A 27,019-nucleotide genomic window follows, 5' to 3' on the forward strand; every position below is an offset into this window, starting at 1 on the left:
AGTCCCCTTCTTAAATACTGTATTTTACTCTTCAGGGCTTTAAAAAATCTGTTTAATGTAAGTAAAACATCTGCCTGAATGAATGGGTGGAATTGAGCCCATGGTGCTGTTGGCTCTGTTAGAGATGGAGAGGCTGGGAGCAAGTGCCACTATTTCTCTTTCAGGATGTGAGGGAGAGACAAGAAGAAGAGTAGTTAGAGCCAGTAATGTTTTTTCCATATGCTGGGGTGGGGGAACAACGGAGTAGAGTGCACTCTGAGCCACTGCTATTTTAATAGAACTAGAGATGGGGAGAGTGGGTCGCAGAACAGTCTCTGAACTGCTGCTCCTTTAAGAGAAGGGGATGGAGTGAGTAGCAGAGGGCCTACGAGGAAAGCAGGACCTGGGAGGCCAACGGCTATCCATATTTCCAGGAGAGGAGCAGAGGCAGCAGCAGAGAAGCAGAGCGTTGGTTGGTGCGTGGGATAGGGTAATGATAACGTATTTCATTAGGCGGCTTGAAGATGGGTCAATAGACATAAAATATGCATGATTTTGGCAGGGCATTTGGCAACCCGAGTATCTCACCTCAGGCAGCAGCTTGAGTTAATGGTTGAGTAGGCGTTGTGAGGAAATTTTTCAAGCCATGGGACTTTAAAAGACAACAATTATAAAATTAACATTAACCTTTCTTAAATATTTTACTAATATCAAGCCTTCTGTAATATAGATGTGACAGTGAGGACCAACTGACTGCAGAATCAGCCTGTTCTGTACCACAAAGTAGGGGAATCAGAACTGTGAAAGAAGAGAGGCAATTGCAGGATGACTCCTCTTCAGTACAGAGTGATGAAAAGTTAGTGATACATTTTTTTCCCCCCTACATTTTGAAATTTTCAATGAAGTAAAAATATTTTTAAAATATTTGCTGGTATCCAAAATAACTGGAAGGGCCAGGTTTTGTTATCTCCTAGTTACAACAAATGTTCTAAAAGGGAAACGAGTTAACTTGACTGTTGAGACACCTGCTCTTCTTGGATTCTCACAAGACTGTTGTTTTTCAGTCTGGTACTTGCAATTTATTGAAAGCAAGAAGTAGCTAATTTTATTGCTCTGTTTTATTAGATGGTGTTGCTTCCTTAAACCACTGGAGACTGGATTTTATATTAAATATTTTTTCTATGTTAGAAATGCATATTACTTCTCCAATTTAAACTGAAATCTGACTTCCCTAGTAATCCAAATTGAGTTTGGTTTATTAGCTGAAAATTTCCAGACAATAGTGTAACAGCTTTTAAATGACTCATGTCAAAAAGAAGCTGTGGTTCAATCAAACTGGAAAGAACCTGAAGCAGTTGTATATAATCTTTTCACTCTGTTTCAAGAGATGCTCTGTTGTGTCTCTTAAAACTTGTTACATACTCAAAAGTAGACTTCTTTCCTGGTCTAGAGTCAGTGAACACATCAACACTGCTATCCTTTTAAGTCAAGAGGCACATCAGTACTGCTTCTCATTTGGCCAAAATAATTAAAATAGAACCATGTGAGGTGCTACAGAGCCTGCAATCATTGAATGTGTTCCCTCCTTACAGTATGCCCTATCACTTCTGGTCTGTATAGTCAGAAAGTTGGTTTAAAAATTAAAACTAAGTCTCTCTCATGCAGCAATGCAGAGCACAACAGTTAGGACAATGCAAATGATGCTGCTTATTTCAAAAGTTTAAAATGAATGGATTAAACATAATTAATTTTTCAGTTATAAACAAGTATGTATATATTGTTTATATATTCCTGAAAGCATGCTGGACCTTTCACAAAATAAAAAAGTCACTCTCCTCGCTGCAGGGAGCTTAGTTTGTGACAATTAGACATATGTAACAAGTGAGCGCAAAAATGTTGGAGACTGGGAGAGAAAGCAGGATGAGGGTTACCAAAGTAAGGTTAATTGGCCACATAGATTTGTGGAGTTAGATGCCTTGATATTTCAATTCTGTATTTAGAAATATTTATTTATACTCACAGGAAGTTAAGGATCAGGTGGTTGACAGGGATACTTTGTGCAGCAGAGCAATGAAGCAAAGCAAAATCAATTAATGATTAACAGATTTAAGACAGGTAACAATGAAGAGTCAGTTGTGTTGAGTTCTGGGATTTTTAGTGTAATATTGACATCAGAAGGACAGAGTGGATTTAGAAGAGTGCAAGTACAGTGAAGTGCTGCTATTGGAGTAGCTGCTGCTGTTAGCCAATATTGTCTTTTGAAATTCCTCCCTGGGTGGCTGTTGGTGTGGACCACAGGTTGCGGGGAGTGTTGCTGCATCTAGTGTGCTCAGTTGGATTCCCTTGTCTCTGGGGTGAGGAGAAGTGAGCATCCAAACTCTTGTCTTCCCAGCAGTGCTGTGCATGGATTGGTTGCTGCTGTAAGCCACTCAGAGCTGTTGGTCTTGAAAATCCAATTCTGAATGGCAGCTGCTGCTGTATTTATAATGTATGCATATAGAGGTGGCATGTGTGTATACACACACTAAGTATTTTAAAGCGCTAGAATCAGTTACTTCAGTGACAAAATGTAAGGATACATGACATGCACACACAACAAAAAGTTGTAAAATCACTATTATTAAAAGTGAATAAATAGACTGGGAAGATTAAGTCCAAACAACTGTTTTAATTGAAACAGTACCTTGCTGTGTTTGCAACCCAGACACTGAAGCTTTACATAATGACGCAAGAGCTGGAAATTCAAACTAGCTAATCTATTTGGTTAGGTATGCTGAGTGAACTACACAAAATAAATTGCATAAATAACAGTGAAAAAGAACGTGGTCTTTTAAATCTTTCAGGTTTTAGTAATGTAAGTGGTTCTCAGTAACACAGATGAAGAAACTTAGTATCTCTAAAAATATCATTTTGAATCTGATGTTGGTCCTTTAACATTGCTTATTACAAACTGAAATGTTCTCTGCACCTCTTTTTCTTGACTTCAGAAATATGTTTTGGAGAGATCAAGTGAGAGTGGGGGGAATGGAAGGGAGGAAAGGACTTCAGTCATTTAAGCAACAATTTAAAGGTGCACAGAGCAATTTTGCTGGTCTACACAATCCATTCCATATTGTGAAGCTTGCGAAAACAAACACATTAAATATATTTGTTCAGGGCACCTACAGAAATGAATATAAAACTTTTTCTTTAACAGCCATAGTCTTTTAACATACATGTGACGGTCATAACCAAATATATAAAGTAACTGTGAAAGAGATGGAATGGCCAGACACCACTTACTAACATTCCATCCTGTACTACTGATGTCTTTTTACGTGTGCATTATGACACTGAATGCGTGCACTCCAATGAGGGATTCTACAATCCCTTAAGACGGGCTGGGCAGACTTTTTGGCATGAGGGCCACATCGGGTTTCTGTTGTATGGAGGGCCGGTTAGGGGAGGTTGTGCCTCCCCAAACAGCCAGGCATGACCTGGCCCCCGACCCCTATTCCACCCTCCCCCTGCTTCTCGCCCACAATGGCCCCCCTGGGACTCCTACCCTATCCACCACCCCCTGGTCCCTGTCCCCTGACTGCCCCTGGACCTCCGCCCCGGCTGCTCCCATCAGCCCCATCCAACCCCTCCTCTCATTCCTGACTGCCCCCCCCCCGGACCCTTGCCCCATTCAACCACCCCTTCTCCCTGTCCCCTGACCGCCCCCGGAACCCCTGCCCCTGACTTTCCCCTGCCGCCCCATCCAATCCCCCCTCTCCTTCCTGACTGCCCTCCCGGGACCCCTGCCCCCATTCAACCCCCCTGTTTGCCGCCCTCTGACTGCCCCGATCCTTATCCACACCCCCAGCCCCTGTCCCCTTACCGCACTGCCTAGAGCACCGGTGGCTGGCAGCACTATAGCCGTGCTGCCATGCAGCACAGAGCACCGGGTCAGGCCGGGCTCTGCAGCTGCACTGCCCCAGGAGCTCGCAGCCCCCCGCCCAGAGCATTGCACCAGTGGTGCAGTGAGCTGAGGCTGCGGGAGTGGGGGAATAGCAGGGGAGGGGCGGGGAGCAAGCCTCCTGGGCCAGGAGCTCAGGGGCCAGGCAGGAGGGTCCCACAGGCTGTAGTTTGCCCACCTCTGCCTTAAGGTGACTGTCAGTTTTAAAGCATATGTGATTCTGCTAGTTAATGAAGTCCATATGGAAAATATTTCCAATGTATTTAGGGCCACATTCTGTTCCATTCAAGTCAAGTCCTCTAGTTTTGAGATTGAGTAAACGTTGGATAGTCAATCCAGCAAACATTGCGCTGACTAGTGGTATAGCTGTGTGCAGTTCATTTTGCTCAGCTTACATTTACTTTGTATCCATTTGTGTCTACTTTTAATGATTCTTATAAAATGTTATAACATCAGTCTAAAATAGTGTGGTGCTCATGGAGGTGGTAATATAATTTAGCCAGTCGACTTGGGAGACTTCCACCAAACCTATTCACATCTTGACAGTAGAGACCAAGAAAAGCTCTGGTAGGTATGATTATCCATTTCTTTCTTTAGGTTCAGTTATCCATAAGAATTGATAATTAATTGTTACATAGTTTAGTGATCTTTCTAAAAATGTACTTTTAATATGTGCACGGGATACTAGAGAGCCTAAGAAATTATTGTAATTTCATGGTGTCCAGTCTTCTAGATATACAGTAATATATTCCAAGAACATAGGCCTACCTTTTAAATATAAGTTTTCTATTCAAAATTATTATTCCTGAATCTTCTATTTCTGATTTTTTCCTAATGTGATTAATTTGAATATTTCCCTTTTAACAGATAAGTCAGCATTCATACAATGAGGTTTCCTGGTATTCAGGTGAAGATTCTTCTATTGGCTCTGAATCTGACCTTTCAGAAAGGTAAACTTATTGAATACAGAAGGTATTTCCTTGGTGCATAGTATGAATTGATACTTTGAAGAGCAGTATATTTTATATTGTTTGCAAAGTATTTACTAAATATTCTTATTAAATGAATATTAAAATTATATTGTCTCAATGTTTTAATTTCTCTTCTGGTTCATGGGGCTGGCATTTTGGGATATAAATATTTAGCGTTCTTAAGGACTTCCTTTAAATCTAAGCAGCTTCCACTATTTACTCTTTACTTGTTTGAATGATAACCTTGTAACTACAGTCTTGTTGTTTTCAGAGCCTTTGTAGCAAGTATTTGCCTATTTCATACCCATTTGATCATCTGTTGTACATATCTCCTAGTTTTTAATAGCAGATTTAAGAAATAGTGTTGTTTCATGTTCTTCAGGACACTCCAGGCTGTGAAGGGTAGGGGAGCTCTTACTACTCAGACAATTCAGTTTGGTTTTGCAGGCTTTTTTTTTTTTTTTTTTAATTTTATTTTAATTAAGCTGTTGGACTTCTAAGAACCTAGTTCTAACCTTTAATTCTGGTTTCTCAATTCCGTGTCAACTTTGGTCACTAGTTCATGGCTGTCAGTCTTTTATCTCAAAGCAATTCATTCTTGCTTTGAATAGATCAGACTTTCCATCAGTCATCCAACTCAGAAGCTCTTATTTTGTGATTTGTTTTCATTCTGGTTTTAGGTTCGACCTAATTAATAAGATTGTGAGTAGTCACTGTTTTCCTTAAGATTTCGCACTTCCCAATTTCCCTTGCAGACAGCCATGCTTATCTCTTAACGTACATCAAATAAGTGAATATTTGCCACTTAGAGTACAGCGTGAGAACTCTTCCTGTAGATTGGCCAGAACTCTTCTGGCATAAGACAGAATTAAGTTCTTGTAGATGTTGTGATCCAAAGTCAGTGCTTGAAAAGTGTGTGAGTGTGTACATACAGATAACCATGTTTACAGAAGTTCAGCGCCAAAAATGCAGCTTTGCTCATATAGCCCTTAAGTAATAGAAGAAAGCAAACATATAATGGCTTACCCTTCAGGGCAACAACCACCTTTTTGTGGTGTGTCTGTGAAGTGCTAGCACAATGGGGCCTGGATCCCTATTTGGGCTGTAGGTACTACTGCAGTATCAGTAGCAATAATATTGATTTGCGAGAGGAATGTTGTATAGAATGGACTTGTTTTATATCCACATAGAAGATATTATGTAAAACTTATACTGAATATAAATAAAAGAATAATATCTCGAACTTTTAATTAAGTTAATCACTTAAGTAGTGAAATGTAGTCATTTTTCTGCAATGGATCAACAAAAATGACCACACTTGCTCATAATTTAGATGGTAGGGTTGGCACTTTATCAGATAGCGGCACTGCAAAGTTTCAACTTTTTATCACAAAATAGTGGTGTGGACTCTCTGGGTTTTATGAATCTGATGTGTGCTTATACCAGGAACCCATTTACCCTCTTCCACAGAGCCTAGTAACCAAGAGGAACAGCCAAAGTGTCTGGTGAGTTCCTTTCGTGACCTTTTTTCTAGTCACTGCTGCTAGCGTATGGCATTGAACAGTGTGACAAAGGCTCAGGCGCGGGCGAGCAGGGGGATGAATGACACTAGCCTGGCTGGGGAGATACAGTGGTGCGGAGCAGGGAGCTGTGAGTGGGGCACTTCAGTTTACGCTCCCCATCTCTGTGTCCGCAGCGCTTCTCCGCGATGAGCCGCCTCCACGTCCTGCCGGCGGGCTGCCCGGGGTCCGCGCGGCCCGCACAGATCCTTGGTCAGCGGCTGCGGCTCGCCTGAAATGCGAGACGGTAAGCGCGGCGTGGCTCTACCCCTCCCCACCCCAAATGTGCGTCATCAGGCTGCGACAGGACTGGGTGGTCACGTGTCCCGTGTTTATCTCGGTTCGGCGGGTCGCGCGCGCGACCTCGTCGCTCTGGGCCGCGCGCACCTGCTGTTGCTGTTGCTGCCGCCGGCGGCGGCGGCTCCGGCGCCGTGATTCCCCGCTGGTGAGCGAGCGAGCGAGCGGCCCCACGGGGAGGGGCGCGGCTGGGAGACGGGACCCTGCCCCGCCAGGTGCCCGGAAGGGATCGGTGGTGGGGGAGGGGAGGTGGTGAGAGGATTCCGGGGCTGGGGGAGCGGGAGGCGGGCGTGCGGGGGGAGCGGGGCTATGGGGAAGCAGCGCCGTGTGCGGGGGGCGGAGAGGGGCCCCAGGACACAACGCTTCCCGCACGGGTCCGTCCCGCTGGCACTGCCCGGGCTGAGTCGCACCGCAGGGCAGCGGCCGCTCCGGCGCCGCCGGCAGGGCCGGGAGCTGGGCTCCCTCTGCTCCCGAGCGAAGCCCTGAGGCTGCCTGCCCTCGCGGTGAGAGCGACAGACGAGGCTAAGGACGGCGCCCGCGCGGGGCAGCCCGAGGCAGAAGGCTCCTGCATCCCGCGAGGGAGCGAGCCGCACCATGGGAAGAAGAGCTGCAAAATGGGGCAGACGGGGGGGAAAGTGGAGGTTAAGAGTTGCTCCGAGCAGGGGGGAGCTGCAGGAGTAATGAGAGCCCCGAGAAGGGAGAGAACTAAAGGGGAGTGGGTACACAGGGGTTAAAAAAATTAGCAGTTGATTTTTTTTCTAAGATGGGGGGGGGGATATACAAGAAAGCACATTTTTTTGAAAATCCGCTACTACACATATGCGTGCATGGATGTTGCTTATGGTGTATATTGTGATCTATGTTCAGTTATGTATGTGCTCCCCAGAGAGGTGCTGAATCCTTGTTTAAAGTCAATAGGAGATAGAGGTGCTCAGCAGCTCTCTCTGGTCAGGCTCCAGGATAACCTCGGTTCTCCTAGAGCCTGAACCATGTGTAAACTGATTTAATTGGTATATTTGGTCCTGTGTTTGTGTATAAATATTGCAGTGTTTGAAATTAGCATTTACAGCAATGACTTAGAACACTGACATCTGCATAATTGCCATGAACTGCATTTTTACTATTATTTCTCTTTTTTGTAAGCTTACAATGTCGTTACCAGCAAAGAGGTGTGGTAGACCTCCTGTACTGTCCTGCTTGGAAAAGAAAAAGAGGAAGCAAAGTCTCGATAGAAGAAGAGGAAAAACAAGAATCTATGTGGGAAACCATATTGATAGATGGTTGACACTTAAGGAAAAACTGGATTTCAGAAATGATGCAGAAGTTGCAGGATTTTTACTAGATTTGTAAGTAAAATATCACCACATTTTATTACAATTGAATGAGCCAAAGACTATTCTCAAAGTTAATTTAATACCAAATGTATGTTTGTAATACAGATATGACAACTGTGACCCATTGTCAAAAGCATCAATCTGTTCCCTGCCTGAAGATGTGAGAAGAATTACAGTGAAAGGGGAAAGAGAGTTACCAGATGACACTTCTTTAATAGCAGCGGATGGAACGTTAGTGACATTCTCTATTTTTACATGATTGGTATAAACAAAGTTTAATCTGTGCTTAAAAAGATCACAGGAGAGTCTTTTTAATTAAAGTTCAGAAAGTTTATGTACAGTAAAATCGGCAGTCCATTTTAATAAAATTGGAAACTTCAGAATGTGCACAAAACAGGTGCTGGTCTTCCCATTATGTATATATTTTAGAACTTTTAATGATATTTCAAAGTTAAATGTATTCCTTCAGAATGCTTGAAGAGAATAAATGTAGACATAAGCAATATTAATTAATTATGCATATTTCTGTGATACAGGTATGACAATGATGACCAGTTGTCTAAAGAATCTACTTGTTCTGGACCCGAAGATGTGAGAATCATAACTGTGAAAGAAGAGCGGGATTTGCCTGATGACTGTTCAACAGAGACCGATGACACGTTAGTGACACTGTTGGTTTTGCATGTTTTATATCTGAATATATTATTTTGCATCAGTTTATTATCACTTTTAATTTTGTTTATTAGAAACCCATACCATTCATGCTCTTATCCCTTGTTTAAAAACAACTTGAATGTTTTTGGATGGTCCAGATGAGGGGAAAATCTGAAGTATGTTGTGGGAAAGTTGAAAACCTCAAGGGGCACACACAGCAAACGTGCATCTCTGTTTGCTGCCTTCCATAATTGTATGTAAAGCTCACTGATATAACAAGAAAATATAGTGTCTCAGGTATTTTACCGTGAAATTGTCAGTACATTTTGATACTTGTAGCAGAATGCAGCCTGCAGACTAATGCGATTTTTGTGCGTGCAGTTACCTTTGCTCAAAAGACAAATGTTTCATTGTTGCCTGTTTTGGAATGATGTTACATACAAAGTGACATGTTAACCTATCTAAAATAGTGCCGTGTTCCTCGGGGCAACCACACCATCAGTCGACTCTACTGATTTCTTTTACTGCAATACCAACAGTAACTGAGGCATTCACAGTTGAGATCAAAGGAGCCTCAAATAGGTATGCTTGTCCATTACTCTTTCTTTAGGTTTCAATTATCCACAACAGCGTTACTGAATACTTTAATTTGGTCCATATTTTAGTTATCTAACTTTCTTTAAAAATGTATTTTTAATGTGTGCAGGGGACACTGAGAGCCTAGGACATTACAATGGCATTGCATGGTGTGTCCAAACCCCTCGCTAATATGGTGAAGTACGTAAGGCATGAAGCATGTGTTTGCATGAATCTTATTTTCCACTATTCTTTTTTGTAACTTTGTTAACTTTTCCTACTTTGATTTGACAGATTAACAAACTGGAGTTTCTGAAAGTGATTCCTCTTGTGATTCAGAAGAATGTTGTTTGGAAAAACGGAGCAAATTACAAAATGGATGAAGCGGATAAATTCAGGTACATTCAAACTGGCATCTTATTCTGGCAACAGAACTTAAATGTGGTTTAGAAAGCAGCAAGGATCTGAGATTAACTTTGTGAGACTGATATATCATGGGTAAGTGAAACTTTCTATGGAATACTTGTTTTATGGCCTTTTAGTATGTCAGAAATATTGCGTAAATTGGATGATCATCATTAAAATTTCCTCATAGTCTAATATTAGATAGGTATACAGTACTTTGGAACAATTTTATAATCTTCATCTATATGGAGATGAATATATGAATTAATATTACTCCAGTGCTTTGAAATGGAAAATGCTGGACAAGTGATTGGTTTCAGAGTAACAGCCGTGTTAGTCTGTATTCGCAAAAAGAAAAGGAGTACTTGTGGCACCTTAGAGACTAACCAATTTATTTGAGCATGAGCTTTCGTGAGCTACAGCTTACTTCATCAGATGCATACCGTGGAAACTGCAGCAGACAAGTGATTGTTAATAAACAGGCCAGGTCACTGGGCATATGCATGCTCAAATAAATGTTAGCTATGTTTAAGAACTAGGAAAGTTGGAAATATAAGTGAAGTCTCTCATTTATGGAACAAGAAGCATTTCAGGTAATTACAAACTACCTAAGAATATTTATTTAATTGGATCACTTGAATGGCTGAACATGGATTTTTTTTTCCAGAAAAATACTACCGTTATATCTTAAGTACATATATGGCCCTCTTTATTTTAGTATCTGATCGCCTAACAGTCTTTATAGCTCAATTACATTGAGTATAGGGCTATCCCAGCAAGTTTTTAAAAAAACATTTATTCTTCCTATTTGACATTTCTTCTCAAAGAAGAGAGGAAGAAGATGGCTCTCCTGAGATGAAAGGACTGTTTTTTCTGGGTCTTAATCCTGGAACATAATGTTAGGTGGCTCTGTACATCCAGACCAAATACCTTTTGTCCTCATGTTCTACAGGGTGGTTTTTTTTTTTTTGCCTGAGCAATACTACAAATTAACAATCAGTTTGTTCAGCAATCCTGTTCCCACCAGTGTCACAGTTATTGGGTTGCTGCTTTGGGTAACATCAAATCTGTGAGATAAACTGGTGATGCTCATTGATACTGCTCACAGAGTAACATACTAATACTAAGCTATGTTTCTGGGTCTAGTTGTTCCTGTCCATGCTGAAGTGGTTCTGGCAACAACTATTTAAATGGTTATTCCAAGACAATGTCCCTGACAGTTGTGGATTTTTTTTTCTGAGAACCACTCTATATAGAACCCTCCTTCCCCAAGTAGTTTCTTTCTTCTTCTTTTTTTTTTTTTGGGGAGGGCTGGGAGATTTCTGTCCAGCTTGTTCAGTTAGATGTGGTGACCACCACCGTGTTTAAACAAAGTTCAGATCTTGGCAAACCATCCAGTAGCCTACTAAGCTGGAGACTTAGTCCCCAACAGTGTGTGGGGAGGGTGGTGCACTGCAGTTTCCTTGAAGTTCCAGTTATATTACAGCTTCATGAGGTTAAAATCTTTAGAATAAACACTCTGTTAAGATGAATGGAAATGATACATATCACTTTTAGGGACATATTACACCCATTCTCTGCAGCTATAGAGGACTCTCTTTGGCTCTGCCTACACTGAGGATTTTCTGAAATTCTCCCATCCTTCTCTGGGCAGTGTTAAATGATGTGATTAAAAATGCTTATTGCCAATCTGGAGTGATGGTGGAAGAATTCTAAGAATCCTCAAAGTAAATAAGATCCACTAGTGGAAACAGTGTAATTCAACCTCACTGGGGATGCAACAAGATTTTGGGGAGCCTGTATGGGACATGAGTACCTCTTGGAACAGTAGGTATTTGGATAAGGTGCTGATGGATCTAGTTAACAGTGCATCACTTCCACTCTCACAGAATGGCAAATGGTGTGGAGGAGGCTATTCTGTGGCTGAACTAACATCCACATGGTATCTCTGCTGCTGTACAGTAGCCTTGGGAATATGAGGGAAAAGAATGACTGTCAGCCCTACAGAAATTCCCAATATTGGTCCTGGCTACTCTGGCTGAGTGCAGAGCTAGGATTTGAATTGAAGTCAGTTCACACCTCTCATCGTTTTGGATAGATTCAATAAGACAACATAACACTGGTTCAGAAATTGAAGGGGTATCTTTGCAGCCATAAAGGGTAGATACTTTTTTTTAAAAGGCTTAAATTATGGAGAAAACTGATAAGATGTCACGGTCACCAGGGAAAGTTTTCTGCTCATCACTGGCAAGTGGGTTATTTTTCAAGCCCTGGCAGTTTTTGCTAGCACGCTTTCAGGTGAAGTACAGTCAGTACCAAACACAGAAATTACGACCTGAAGTAAAATGAGCCCTGATGTATTCAGCTTCCTTTTTTTCAGGCTACTTTGTTCATATTTTGCCTTGGAAAATGTGTGTAAACTGTATCTTCTATCACTGTTTTATTACTATCATTTTTAAGTGAATGTGTAACTATTTTTGTCCTTAGAAAAATAAGATGGGGTATTTTAGTGTAAAATACCACAGTCATTGAGTTATTTTGATTGGAACAATATATGTTAAACTGTATTGAACCACAGTGAGAAGAAATATTGTGAAAGTGTAGAATACCAGTATGGTAAAAAGTATGTATTGCATGTGCAAAAATGCATATGAATCATTATCAATGTAACTAGTTTCACATAATCCAAAAATAATTGGAAACAAATAGTTCATGTAAAATTCCACTGAGAAGTACTTGTCTTAATATAAATTATGTGAAAATAAAACCATATTTGTTTAGGTTTCTGAAGGCCACAAAAAAAGCAAGTTAATGATCATTGTCACATTACTTTTCAGGCTGGCCAACAAGAAGAATATCAAGCGTTTACATAATGGTGCTGAGACATTTTTGATCTCTTCTGGTTTTGCTGCGAGGATGTTATTTATTATGGAGAACTTATTGTAAGTTGTAGTATAAAATTCCATGTTAATTGTCGAGCAACAAATTAAAATTCATTAACTGAAACTTCATTGTGGTATGTTAACATTAATAAAGAGTGTGGAGTGGACTGTTTATTATGGGAGTCCATAGTGAAAACTGCATCGATGTCAGACATGGCTCTTTGATGGGAAAGAGAAACAGCAAACTACACTAACACTGGTAGGATAACTTCTGATCAGCTTGAGAATGATGGCTTACTTTCTATAATCTTTGAACATTTTATTCACATTCAAATATGTGGTTGAAATGTTCAAATGACATTCTAGAGGTGGTGGTAGTACCATCTGATCATGTTTTCTTTCCTGTAATTTTTTTCCCTAAAGTCCTCCTCCTTATGGAGCAGGTTCAATACATGCCTGGATTTTCTGCAGAGAGGTTGTGCACTGAATGATGAGTTTTGATAGCTAATGAGGACATGCATGTGGCAAATACATGCATTGATAAATTTCAGTGTTAATTATTTTGATTGCTCATGTATTAGTTTTCATTTTATTAAAACCAAAATAGTGCTTTTTTTTAATCTTTGATTACTTATGTTTCAGTTACAAAGGCCATATCAGCATTGAACATCACAATAATTATTAAAGCTCAATAGAGTAGTAGTGATTCTGTATATAATTGTGAGTTTGTGTGTAGTTACTAAATATGAATAATCTTGGAAAGTTTTCATCTGGCAATAGTGAACTAGTATGTGTGTATGTTCAATATGTGCTTATAAAATGGCTTGGATAAAACTGTGAGCCTAATTGGCCAAAGAGAATGAAGTCATATAATCTTCCATCTAACACACTCATGGGGATTTAGGTGTTGATCCTGCATCCTTCAAGTCAATCAGAGCTTTTCCATTGACTGGAATGAGACCAGGATCAAGCCCTTAGAGACAAACTCTTCCAATTAGACCATTACATAAAATATGCAATTTTTAAAAGGCACTTTAGTTCAGCTGTTGTTACAAAGCAAATGCTACTCGTTTTTCTTTAACTCTTCTTTTGCTGGCTTTGAAGTACAGTAACATTGAGGAAATTCTGTGTCTTGACAATAGTTATTTTGTATTATTCAATAAATGTTACATGGGCCACCAACTTGTTGAAATAAAACAGAAAGTGGTGGTATTTGTTGGAAACTTCCTATTGAGAAGGAACGTTTAACACTTTATATTATGACAGGTTTCAGAGTAGTGGCCGTGTTAGTCTGCATTTGCAAAAAGAAAAGGAGTACTTGTGGCACCTTAGAGACTAAAAAATTTATTTGAGCATAAGCTTTCGTGAGCTACAGCTCACTTCATCGGACGCATCTGATGAAGGGAACTGTAGCTCACGAAAGCTTATGCTCAAATAAATTTCTTAGTCTCTAAGGTGCCACAAGTACTCCTTTACTTTATATTATATCTTTCTCCCTGTTCTTTCAAAATTTTGTCCCTGGCTGCCTGATGTTCAGTAATGCAAGTCTAACTGCTGAATTAGTCTGGCCTAGAAAAAATGGCATCATAACTGGTGGCGGTCACTTCAGTGATGAAAGAGCTAAAAGAAAGGTTTAGTCTTCAACTTAACTTCCACCCTTTCACAGGATAGATCATCAGAATTTTTTCTAAGCTAAACACATTTGAAGTGTTCCATTTCAGATGAACAGTTATTTAGCTACAGGGCGTAGACATCACCAGTATGGTTTTAAACAGGAAAAAAATGGTTTGCTATAGAACATTGTTTTTTTTGAATGCAGCATTACTGTTGCAGTTGCTTTCTGTGTAGCCATAGGTCTTCTAATTCCTTTATTGGAATTCAGAAAGAGCTACTGAATCTTTGAAATGTAAGTGTTCTAGCTGTATTTAAACTGGGATACATTTGGAAACCTCCTTCTAAATGCAGGCATATTTACCAATCATTTACATGGGAATTTAAGTACAAAAATACAGACTTTCATAACTACTAAATTTGGTAGTTGTGTTCTTTCGCCTGTTTGCGTTGGCAAATAATTTTTTCTTGTTTTAAAATCATAAAAACTGTTGATATGAAATGGACTACTTCAAATACGTTTAGTTTAGAAATAATTCTGATAATCTGTCCTGTATTTTTTGAGATTTTCTTTTTAGTTAATTATTATAAAACTTTAATGAGAACAGGTTTCTTTTTAATAGCTCTTGCCCTTTATTTAAAGTGTGGAATAATCAGCCCTGTAACATGACAACTGATGTCTGCATAGCATGGGAGTAGTTTTCTTTTATTTTCCCAACTTAAAATAAACATGTTTGGATGTCTACATTGTAGTTCTTGTGAGGAATAAGCCGTGGGAGCAGATATACCTTGGAGAAATGCAGGCCTATTCCTTTATATACAGTAAAGAATAAAGAAAATAGGGTAGTTAATTAAAGTTGGTTTTAAAATAGAATATATATTCATTTTTTGTGAGACCTTAACAATTCTGTTTCTATTATAAATGCCTATGCTCAGGATTTATCATGCAGTCATAAATCAACAAGGGAAAACTGGTCACACATGTTACCTAGGATATATAATGAGGACATAGAAGTCTTTGGTTCTAGTTTCAGCTCTTCCACAGACTTGCTGGGTGATTTTTGTGGAAGTCAGTTTTCTCTCTATGCCTCCATTTCTTCATCAGTGCAGTGGGAAGAATATCTACCATAGAGGAATTGTGAGGTTCAAGTGTGTTTTGAACCTTAGAAGGAAGTCACATTAGTACAAAGTATTTAGTAAATAAGGCTGAGCTCTAACCATGATTGTTGTAGAAGTGGGATCCAAGATTTTCCAAAGGTTACTAGTGATTGCTTTGCTTTTTTTCCTGTACCTAGCTCAAGATACCTTAAAAGAGCCCCTTTAAAGTGTGTCAAGCTGAGCACAGAAAATCGCAAGTCACTTCTGAAAATCTTGGTCAATGATTTTTATGTTCTAAATGTGTCCTTGATAGGCCCTTCAGGATTTTTGTTATGAATGGCTGGATATAACAACACTTTAAAACAAATTTCCTTGCAAAGTTCAACCATGGACTGCATGGAAGAGAACTGGTGGTTAGAGACAGCACTGCAGCTGGGCAATAAACCAGTTTACTTAATCTCAGTGAGCTCTTAAATTCTACAAAGCTTTTTTTGCGTGCAGGAATTATGTACAAGTTAATGTTAAGCAGGGAGTAGAGAGGAGGGAAAGGCTGCAGGGGGTGTTTTTGCAGGGGCGGGGTGGGGGGTGATTGGTGTTGAGAATAGTGGAGAGTTGGCATAGTAGGAAGTTTTGGACAGGGAGGACTATGATTGGTGGCACCAGAGGAGAAGCAGTTGTGTGTGAGGGGCATGGAAGGAGCAGGACCATATACGGGATCATTCTTTGCGGGCAGTGGGGTTTCAGTTTGGTGGTGGGGGAAATGAAATAGAAGAGGAACTGCAATCTGAATATTTTTATGGCTTGTACTAAGCCATAGCTACTTTCTTATTCCGCTTCCTCTCCCTGTTCCAGAAACTGCTGTCCCATCCCCTCCACTCTTTAACAGAACTCCAATTCTCCCTCATCACCATGACACCCAGAGTCCATGGTGAGTGGACATATGTGTGGAATTCACCTGGGGTGTTGAGAAATAGACTAGGCAACTTCTAGGAGTGAAAGTAGCTGGTGGATCTAAGCAGTTGTCATTTCATTTCTTTTCAAATGTAATTTACCTTATATTGAATAAGAGTAATAACTTGGATGTAAAATTTAAAAACTGCTCTATGTGTGATATCAAAATGTTTGCGAGAGAATTTTGGAGTTTGTGGTGATGCTCGTTCTTTAGTGACAAGACCCAAGTGTTTATATTGAAATACTTTCTTTACCAAAGTTACTAAATCTTTGACCAAGAATTATTATGGAAAATTCACTTGTCCTCTGAAGTTGTTGTGTTTTATATATGGAACTAAATCAGTTATTAATATATGAAATGCAGCTGGTTTAATCTTGCTTTATGTGCAATAGTCAATGAAACGATAGGCTTGTTTATTTGTGTATACACACACTCCAATTTCTTTTATTTTGGAAAGCTGGAATAGTTTTACAAAGAATAGGATGCAGCATGTGCACTCATCTTGCTTTACTATATTCTTTTCTCTTTGCCCTTTTCACAACTACTGTAACAAAGTTAAGAAAAGACATAACTCGTCAGCGTAGGAGTAATTTTCTTTTCTTTTCCCAACTTAAAATAAATATGTTTGGATGTCTGCATTGTGCAGATCTAAAAAAATACTGGATTTAGATAGTTTGTTGTGCACATGCAAAAAAACCTATCTGCACAAGTATATGTAACAAGTGTTCTATGAATTTTCAGATATATACTGCAAGGGCATTAATTTCTCAGGCATTTAGGGAGAGCAAGGGCTGTGCTGGGTGGGGCTTGCATACTATGTCTGTTTTTAAGACATCTTATTTTGTTTTTAAGTATATTTGGTGCATTGATTAGTGCACATTTATATCACTGTGAAAACTGTGTAGGAGCTCATAGAGCATGGGGTTGCATACCTATCTCCATATTTATATGAATTTGGAAATATTAATGATATAGTGAAAGTTGATTTCTCCTTACATTATTTCATCACATTCTAACCATGATAAATGGAACCCTGCATGCAGGATCCTCTGCTAGGACAAAACTCTTTCTAGGTAGTTTAAGGAGAAACTGGCCAAGGCATTTTTGAGGCATGGGTGTTGAAATTTGAAATTTCTTTATTTTTCCCCTTTACAGCTCCAAACCATTAGAATATCAGAGGAAATTTCAAAAAGGGGGAAGCACTTCTGACTAATTTTTGGGTGGATGGAGAAGATAACTATTTTGGGGCTAGATTGTAGATTACCCCTTATGCAGCTGTGCAGTGTGGTTGGAAGCATAAGATACTTCTTCCCCCTTGCGCTTCCTGCATGGGTAGGATAGAGTTGCAGCTCCTATGCATGTGGGTGTGCAGGTGCTATTGCTAAGTGGCTCCTGCCTAGGACAAGCTCCCCCCTCAAAAAAGGGGGAGGAGTAGGGAAGATCATGGCTTTGTATCCATCCACGCTGGCTAGCTTTGATGTCCAGCCTTTATGGGGGAGGGGAGGGAGGGAAAAACAGGAGTGTGACACACCACTTAGTGGGGTGTCATAGATTTCACTCCCTCTAATACACCCACAGAGGTTTAGGAGAATGCTTTACAATGCTGTGCCAACTCAAGACTGTGGCTGAATGCCATCATTGAGCCCTTATTTAAAGCGTGAGGGAGTCCAGCTTGATTTAGGTGGCTTTCTTATCTGGTACATATAATGCAAGCATTATATGTTAATAAATGTGCATGGAGCCGATGCAAACTACAAAATATGTGCATAGATCCAATGCATCTATTGTATTGTCGATGCTGGGTGCATGCATGTGTTCTAAAAATGTGCATAACGCTGCATGTAACTTTATGCTTGAACATCAGACAGCTGCAATGCTAATGGCAGGAACTATAAATCCACAAAAATAAGCTTTAATAATGTAGGCAGAATATATCCCACCAAATGGTCCTCCAGTTAACCTACTAAAATATTAATATATCCACAGATTATGCTGGAAGAGCTAAAAATCCTGCCTATTGAAATCCATATGAATGCCTTATACATGGGCAATTCCAAATGAAAATGTTGGATCATTATCTTGCCACATCCTGAAACTTTTGATATTGTATTGACTCTTTAATAGTTTATGACAACTGTGGATGTATGCAGCTTTAATTTTGTACATGAGTAGCTCAGTTAATTACTCGTTGCTTGTGTACTATGAAGTATTGCTTAGTTCAAGATAGCTGCAGTAGCAGCAACATGTAAGCTTTTCAGAACAGGGACTTCTCTTCAAGTTTGTGTAGAAAGCACTTAATACATAGTGGGTGGTGCTGTAATCCATACAACTAATCTTTCAGGCTATTTATACAGTAGTCTGTAGTTGAAAATACACTGGATTTAAGACGTCCACGGGAACTTCTGTGTGCTCTTCTTACAAGACTGAAAAGAAGTACAACTGACCTATCAAAGCATTCAGAGTATTAAATAGTGATAATCTGGTGTATCACAGATGCTATATGTGAGGATCATGTACTTCTATTTAAGATACGTCTACAAAAACCACAAGCTTGAGTCTTAATACAAATTCCAGGGAGATTCTTAGAATAGTGTAGATTTAAGATATCTAGAGTTGGCAAACTTCTTAAAATCCTTAGTTACACTTTCAAGATTGACTAGGACCAGTCCCCTGAGGTATAAGACTCAGGATTTGTCAAACTGAGATACAAATATCAAACTTGCATGTGCCACAAATGGCAGGGGCCTAGAGTGCTGGTCATAGGGGATAGAGCAAAGGTGGTTTGGATGACTCCAGCTGTGCATTTCCAGATTTTCAAACTTCTTATAATTGAACCTTAACTTGTTGTTTCTTGGCATTACACATTTTTTTTAATTCAGTAGTGCTCTCCAAATTGTTTTCCTCTTAATTTTCTGTAACTTTTCTTTTTAAACCGTAACTCCAGTTTAGGAATTTTTTGTCTTGGCATTTGATATAGTCTCTTGGGTTTTTTGGTTCTGTGAAAATATACATTCAGAAAATTCCAAGGTACACTCTTCTGATCTTAAAAATTGCTATTGCATATGTGCACAATATTTCTATAAGTTTCTACTACATGTAGCATATGCTCTGTAATTATGTAAGCTATTGTCTATTAAGGTAAGATTTTAAATTATGAATATTTAACATTGTCTAGATAATGCTTTTTTGTAGTAAAAAAAACCCTTAGCTATTCCAGTCTAAGATAGTTAACTCCAAACCTTTCAGTCATTCACAAAAACAATTGGAAGCTTAGGTAACCTTTGTATTGTTGTGGTCCTTTAGACTAGGACTTCTCAAACTTCATTGCACCGCGACCCCCTTCTGACAACGAAAATTACGACATGACCCCAGGAGCGGGAACCAAAGCTTGAGCCCACTTGAGTCCCACCACCCTGGGGGTGGGGGAGGGTCAAAGCCAAAGCTCAAGAGCTTAAGACCCAGGCGGGGTGCCTGTAACCTGAGCCCTGCCACCCAGGGCTGAAGCCCTCGGGCTTTGGCTTTAGCCCTGGGTGGTGGGGCTCAGGCTTCGGCTTTGGCCCCAGCAAGTCTAACACCAGCCCTGGCGACCGCATTAAAACAGGGTCACGACCCACAGTTTGAGAACCGCTGCTTTAGATAAATACATGCGCTAACTTTCAGTGACCAATTAAAAATAGTAGTAGAAACTTAGTAGTATTAAGGATCCAATTTTAAAATGACAAACTTCAGGAAATAAAAAAATAATGCTGCCTTTTTCTGAGCATTATGAGTAAGAGATGTAATGCTGACAGCTTGTATTAACCAGGTTGCATAGGGCATTCAGCAAAGAAATATCTTAGCTAACTTTTTTGTAATTCCTTTATCTCTGCCTCTTGAAATCCTTTGGCAGTTATTAATTCATTAAAGACATTTTAGATCGTTCTGCATCATGAATTGTACAGGATCTATGTATCAATTATGTAAATGAACTGTTTATTTTAGTGTCTTGATTAAACTGGGAAGTGAGAGCTCTTGGAAAGAACTTAAGTTAATGAACACGTTGTGCTCAATGACCCTTTCTCTCCTTCTCCTCGCACGGTTCCCTGGAAGAAAAAGCCTGGTTAGTGGTGCAATTCAGGGGATGTTTTGGGGTTTAAGTCAACTTTAGTTTAGTTTCAGCTTTCCAGATCCCCTTTTAAGATTAGAATGTCAATTAGATACGTATTATTTAAAGAGGTAGGATGATTTCCAAAATGCAACCCCCCTCCCCCCTTCGTTCTAAAATATCTTCCTTTCATTGTAAAAACATCAAAAACGAGTTACGGCAGTGTTAACATTCCATATCAGGAGCTGGGCAACTCAGACAACATCATCATCCAGGATGATGTTTATTGATGCAATGGGAGTGCATTCATAGTCCATCAGCTCTCTGTTGTCAGCTCCTTTCCTGTGAACCAGAAGGGAACTGAAACTGACTAAAATCCTGCTTTCCAATGTCTGAATGTAAGATTCTTACCAACTTCAGACCCCTGCTGGCTCTGAAACATGGAGCCAGCAGTGATAAGTGATAAATGGTGTAGGATGTATCTGTGATCCCGGTACACACTGGGTTTTGTTTGTGTTGCTTATTAAAGCCCTAGCTCAGGAGAAGTTATTGCATCTCCTAGTTTGGAGTAATAGTCTGCCTTTCTTGTAAGAGAAATTAGTCTCAAAAATGTAGAATTTCGTGGGGTGTCTTTTTTTTTTTTTTTTTTTTAGCATTAGATTTTTGGGTTTGTCAACACTGATTGGCTTCTGACATTTTGTGTATAATAGATATACAGCATATAGAATGTGATATGTATGTCTAAGCTTCAGAAAAAAAAAAGTTGTGAAAATCCTAAAGCAAAAATGGAATGTGTAAGTGTAGCCAAGAAATGAGTCCTGGGTAAAAACTATGGTAAGCATGCTCTTATGATTTGTATCTCTTTCCTTTCTGTTTAATCAAAACAGAGCATGAATGAAAGAGAGTGAGCATGCACAAGTCTTGCACCAGCATGCACAAGACCTTACATGGTATGTCTACACTGCAACGTAAGCCCCTGCTTGAGCTTGGGCTCAAGCCAAACTCCCCCTTGCATCTGTACTACAATTGTGCTAACCCAGGGCTCAGACCCAGGGTCCCAGGACCCTGCAGGGCAGGAGGGTCCAAGCACAAGTCAACCTGAGATCCAGGGTCCCAGACCTATTGCTTTGCAGTGTAGATGCAGCCCCACTTTACTCAGGTCCTGGGAGTCTGCCAGAAGTATCCCACAATTCCATGGGACAACTTCCTTGGTCTTCTCTTAGTCCCAACAATCTGCAACCCACTGTATTGAAAGTAGAAGCCATACCCCTTGGTGAATGGCAGCAACACAGATAATCATAAACCCATTCTCTTCTGATCATCAAACTGAAAGCACAGTATCCGAGAACCTCCTGGGTTTGCAATGGAAAGTAAGCCAATCAAGCTTTTTTCAAAGTGAGCTGCTTCATGGTCATGGGAGGACAGCCAAATTTTGGTGAATTTCTGATGTGAAGCAAGTAAAACTGTGGACTTCAGCAGAAGCACCAAAAATGACCACACATACTAGCAGATAGCTAAAAAGTTGGCAGGTCTGCAGATTATCCGGACAGGTGATCAGAGCAGGGAGCGTATTAAGAGGTCGAAGAGCAAGTAGCAGAAGACCAGGGACAAGAACCACACCTCAGGCAACTGGTCAACAACATGCCCACTTTATGATGACTTTGTCAAGGTTCTGGGCACTGTACCCAACACAGAGCCAACCGTATTTCATGAAGATCTGGTCACCCAGGATGTGCCTTCTTGGTCCCTGAATCCAGCATGGGGACTGATGGGAGCCAACACTAGGCTCCCAGTAAGGAGCATGAAGTTCCCTTTTAATGAAATCATTCCTAGAACAGGCTGCGGATCAGGATCAACAGCAAATTCTTGGTCCCTACTTTGAAGAACTGTTCGATTGTTTTCCCTCCCCACCCTCAAGGAACAACTCGCTGCCGAGTCTGCAGAAAACCTGGTGGAGAGAGAAGCCACCCCAGAGCCCAGTAAGTGTATGACTGAAATTTACAGTTTATTATTACAGTAATGGGAGGGATTTCTGCTGTAAGAAGCAATGCAAAAATGATAAGCCCCAGCTAGCAGTGTGCGGCCATCAATGGCAGATTATATCACAGTGCCTTGGTGTCACCACTCCCCCCACTAAGTGGAATTCAAAATGGCAAGTTGGAATTTCAAACATTCATAAACAGCTGTTATTTTAACTGTTAAGTCACAGATGTTTGCTAGGGTCGTTCATATTTTCCTTTCGGTAATAAATTTGCCACTGTGTAATCATTCCTCTGGGGTCCCTGGAGCAGCCTGTAAACAGTGAACTGAGTGTGTTGTATTTGGGAAACAGTATTCTATTTCCAAATGTAGTCCATTTCAGTTAGAGGTAATCCATGCAGTCTGTGGGTCACAAAATCATTTCTCCAAAGTATGAGTGGGGTGTCAGTTTTCCCCCAGAACTATGCCAGGTGGTGGATGGAGGAAAGCTGCAGATTTCAGAATGTTCGTGTTCAGCAATAACAGAGTAAGCCACATGTGAGCTAACACAGCATCATGTTAATTCCCTCATGGGTTATGACCCAATCTTGGCTGCTGATAGCTGCAAACTTTTCCTGAAGCTGGACTTCAGATAGTCAATCACATTGCAGGGAAGGGTGTATTTTCTAGACCCCTCCCTCTGTATAGCTGATTAGTCCACTCCACTAACAGATTTGCTGTTTGGTCACTATATGTTTGAATACTTCAGCTGCATAAACTGCAGGTTTCCCTCCAGCCGCTTGGAGTAACATCTCCCTCTGCCAATAGGGTACCACAAGAACAGTTATCTTTCACAATATAGAAGGCCTGAAATGACAGAAAAAGCCTTTTGCAGCAAGGGCACTATACATACCAGCCCTCCATCCCTCATGGAAATTAGGAAAATTTTATGAAACACAAAAAAGGGTTATAATTTTAAACTTACCATTGTTTCTGCACTTCTATGATTGCGATTAACAAGGCTGTATCCAGAGACAGTCTGAGGACTGAAGCATCCCCTTCACATTATATGTTGGTTCACTTCAGAAATGTTACATTTTGTCCCTGAGATTCCACAAAAATTAATTCTGTGTTTTAGTTTAGACAATTATCCTCTTTCATGTCCTATTTCAGGACCCTCAACCTATGTACCCCCTGCTCTTCTTCAGGAACTCGATCCCTGGCTCAACGTACCTTCATGTTCCAAAAGGAATTGTTTCCATGATGAAGTTATGGTTGATGTTCTTGAGAGGGCAGACCAGCAGGTCCAGTACCAGAAGAAGAGTGACAAAAGACTGGAACAATGGCATGTTGACAGGCAGGAGGACAGGCTGAGGTTTGTTGTTCAGGTGGAGGACAGGTTTCAACTAGGGAGCAGGCACTTGCAAAGCAGTGCCTGGCATAGGAAGGCTAAGGGAGGAGGACAGAGCTCAACAGAGAGAACTGTTTCAGCAACTCCTGTCCATAATGGCTGCCTCTCCAACTCCATGGCATGATGTTCCTGCAACATACCTCAGTCCAGCAGTAACTTCGATAATTCTGTGTTGGAGTGGCCTATGCATTCAGGACTCATGAATGGCTGGGCAGGGCAGCCTTCCTTCGTCAATCCCCCCTGCCACCTTCAACCCCTGTCTGGTGGAAATATCCCTCCTCCCCTCCCCCAACAACCACAGAGTGAGGGGAAAATGTAAAGAAGGGACAGGAGAATGTTGGGCCAGGGAACATGTAGTGATAGGGGGATTGTGTCATGTATTAACTATTTCCTGCCCTTTTGGATGTGTGGTTTTGTAATGGCAGCTGGCCTGCCCAACGCTGTGTGACTGTTTTACTATTTTAGAACATGTTTCCAAATAAAGCCTGTTTATATTTTTAAGAACATTTATTGATACTGCATTGCATCATAGAATTATGGCTTGAGAAAGTAAAGCTAAAAAATGTTCAAGAACAATTAATAGGTTTGCTTACCAATGCTTCTTTTATTTAGGTATGGTACATCAATTCACATTTCAATAAACTGGCTGTACACCCATTCTGGTCCCGTCCCCCCCCCGCCTCTTCTCCAGCCAAGTTCATTGTTCATCATGTCACTCAGACTTACATTGCATGTCAGTCCACCCTACATCCCTCCCAAGCTCTGCCCCCTCCCCCCCTCCCAAAAAAAAAAAAAGGTAATAAGCCACTTTTTCCCCACAAGCGCATTCTTATAGGTACTATTCCTCCTCTTCCTTAGGGCCATGCAGGCTCATAATATGAGAACACAGCATCTGTGACTTCTGGTTCCCGGTGCCATCAGCTTCCACAGTGGTAGCTGTACTTTCTGGTTGAGGGTACTGATCCAGTATCCCCTTGCTATTGGAGGCCCAATCAGGGGAAAATAGCTCACCTCTGGCTTCGCAAAGGCTGTGAAGAGCACAACAAGCCACAGTAATTGACAGAATTGATGACACTGACATTCAAATGACTTTGTAGACACCTCCAATATGATTTTAATCTGCCAGAAACACATTCAACAACCATTCTACACCTGCTGAGTGTGTAATTAAACCTTCTTTTGCCAGGGTCTCTGAAATGGTTTCAAATGCCAAGGCAAAAGGGAGTATGTGGGGTCCTCCAGAATAGCAGTGGGGAAAGGAACATCATTTATGTCGATGTCATTTGGTGGGAATAATGTCCGAGTGTGGCCATGAACGCAGACTCTCAAGTGGCGAGAAACTCTGGCATCTCAAACTTTTCCAGTACAGACAACGCTGACGTTCAGAAATCTGCCTCTATAGTCCACTAGTGCCTGCATAACTAATGAGGACCCTTTGCGGTTTAGGTACACATGTGTTCCTTGAGGAGGGTAAACTATGGGCACGAGTCCCGTCAATGGCCCCAGCACAACTGGGAAACCCCATTCTCCCAAAGTCAGCAATTACCTATGGAATATCTTTAATGCATGCCACCTTGGGGTAAGCCACTCAATTGTCTCAGTTGCCTCTGCCACTACTTTACTCACAGTCAACTTTCCAACCCCAAACTGGTTGGCAACAAACTTGTAGCAGTGTGGGGTAGTCAGCTTCCACATGGTTATAGTAACCCGCTTCTGGATCAGCAAGGATGCCGTTAGATGTCTCTCTTCACATTTGGAGGGTTGGGAGTGAGCTGTTCACAAAGCTCCAGAAATGAGGCTTTCTTCATGCAAAAGTTCTGGACTCATTGTTGGTCATCCCAGGTCTGCATGATAACCTTGTCCCACCAGCCTGTGCTTGTGGCCCTGCGCCAGAAGCAGCAGTCTACGTAGGGGGCATCAGTGGCTACACCAGTTATGCTGATAAGCATCTGCCAGTGCAGATCTGCAATGCCAAGGTATTCTGCTTCCTCCTGACACTCCCTCAGGAAATCTGTAAGATACCTTTGGTGGGACAGAAAACACCATTGAAATTTCCACCGTTGAAATTGGCACCTCATGAATGTGCTGTCAGTTATGCAGGAGTGAAAATGCAAGCAAGAGGAGTTTGTCAAAAGGTGCCTCCTCCATGTCGCTGGGTCTGCTAACTGGGAGTGCAAGGACCAAAATGACTGCTCAGCAGGTTGTATTGTCAGGCTGCTCAAACTACTGCTCACCCTGCACATTACAAGAAAAGTTTTCCCACAGTGCATCATGGCCCTAGGGCGAGAGTGGACACATTTCAGGAGGGCACCTTGAACTCTGGTATATGGTTACTTTGACTTGGCTCTGTGCACTGAAGTGTAGATGCTAGATCCTTAGGTTCAAGCATGGATTAGAGAAGTCTTTTAATGTAGGGTTAAAACACAATGTAGATGCTCAGGCCCAGGGTTCCCTAATACAGGTCAGTCAACTGGAGTCCCACGAACCTTAGGACTACAATGCAGTGTAGACATGTCCATAGTGATGTGTTAAGGTCATACCTTGTGAAACCCAAAGATGACTGACTTAAAATGCTTCTGAGACAGTGTTTTCCCAGGAAGTACTCTGGTTTCTATTGATACAAGATCTCAATACCTAGGGATCCCTATTTGGACCATTAGCTTTCCCACCTTTAAAGCTCTCTGCCACAACCAAGATCCTAGCTGAGAACTGGACAAGATTCAACCATGTATTTCTTGATCTGGTTGTTAAACCAATATAAAAGCAGGATGGAAAGTGATTTATTCTTTTCTTTCATGTGGCAACTTGAAAAGCAACATAAAAGGTCGACGTTCAAGTTTGTCAACCACTCTGTGGCTTGTAGTGACATGGTGTGAACCAAGGTTGTCCCTCCAGAGAAGGATCTTAGAGGACAGCAGTTGACTAGGTGTTCTATAGTTCGGATATCTTCTCCACATTCACATAGTGGTTTGTCCTTCTTCTTCTAGTTGTATAGTAGATAGTTGCATCACCTGTGTGAGGTTCCGACATGGTTCACTGTGATCCATATCTTAGATGGCACAGTGAAGCGCAGTTGTTGGTCTGTAATATCCATAATCTGTTCTTGATCCTGCTGTCTTCTCACAGGCTTGGACAGTTGTCTTTTGACGATAGTCCCAAGTTTTAAGAGCTTTGTCTGCTACTCAGACAGGGTTCCTGAACCTAACACAGCATCTTCAGGTGGGTTGTGGGGGCAAGTTTAGAAATCTTCATAAATGGGCAAATCTGGATTTGTTTATTGCATTGTCATCGTGTTGTATTATTGCTG

General features: G+C 41.0%; 1 protein-coding gene across 4 annotated transcripts in view; it reads left to right on the top strand.

The window, feature by feature from the left end:
* The window catches only part of LOC144274567 (uncharacterized), a 52,212-nt gene that overhangs the window by 10,013 nt on the left and 15,180 nt on the right, over nucleotides 1-27,019 (top strand). The window contains exons 4-13 of one of the 4 annotated variants that reach the window (XR_013347894.1): nucleotides 710-835; nucleotides 4,787-4,869; nucleotides 6,587-6,696; nucleotides 7,890-8,092; nucleotides 8,186-8,311; nucleotides 8,617-8,739; nucleotides 9,205-9,316; nucleotides 9,441-9,511; nucleotides 9,605-9,808; nucleotides 12,553-12,721. Coding sequence is in view for 1 of the 4 variants with exons in the window: in XM_077833447.1 (XP_077689573.1) it covers nucleotides 4,806-4,869; nucleotides 6,587-6,696; nucleotides 7,890-8,092; nucleotides 8,186-8,311; nucleotides 8,617-8,739 (626 nt within the window). In the remaining 3 variants the exon portion in view is untranslated. Of the gene's footprint in view, nucleotides 1-709; nucleotides 836-4,786; nucleotides 4,870-6,586; nucleotides 6,697-7,889; nucleotides 8,093-8,185; nucleotides 8,312-8,616; nucleotides 8,740-9,204; nucleotides 9,317-9,440; nucleotides 9,512-9,604; nucleotides 9,809-12,552; nucleotides 12,722-27,019 lie in introns of those variants that run through there. The other 3 variants (XR_013347893.1, XR_013347895.1, XM_077833447.1) reach the window with 3 other exon arrangements.

This window comes from Eretmochelys imbricata, chromosome 14, assembly GCF_965152235.1.
Source record: "Eretmochelys imbricata isolate rEreImb1 chromosome 14, rEreImb1.hap1, whole genome shotgun sequence".
Classification (NCBI taxonomy): Eukaryota; Metazoa; Chordata; order Testudines; family Cheloniidae; genus Eretmochelys; species Eretmochelys imbricata.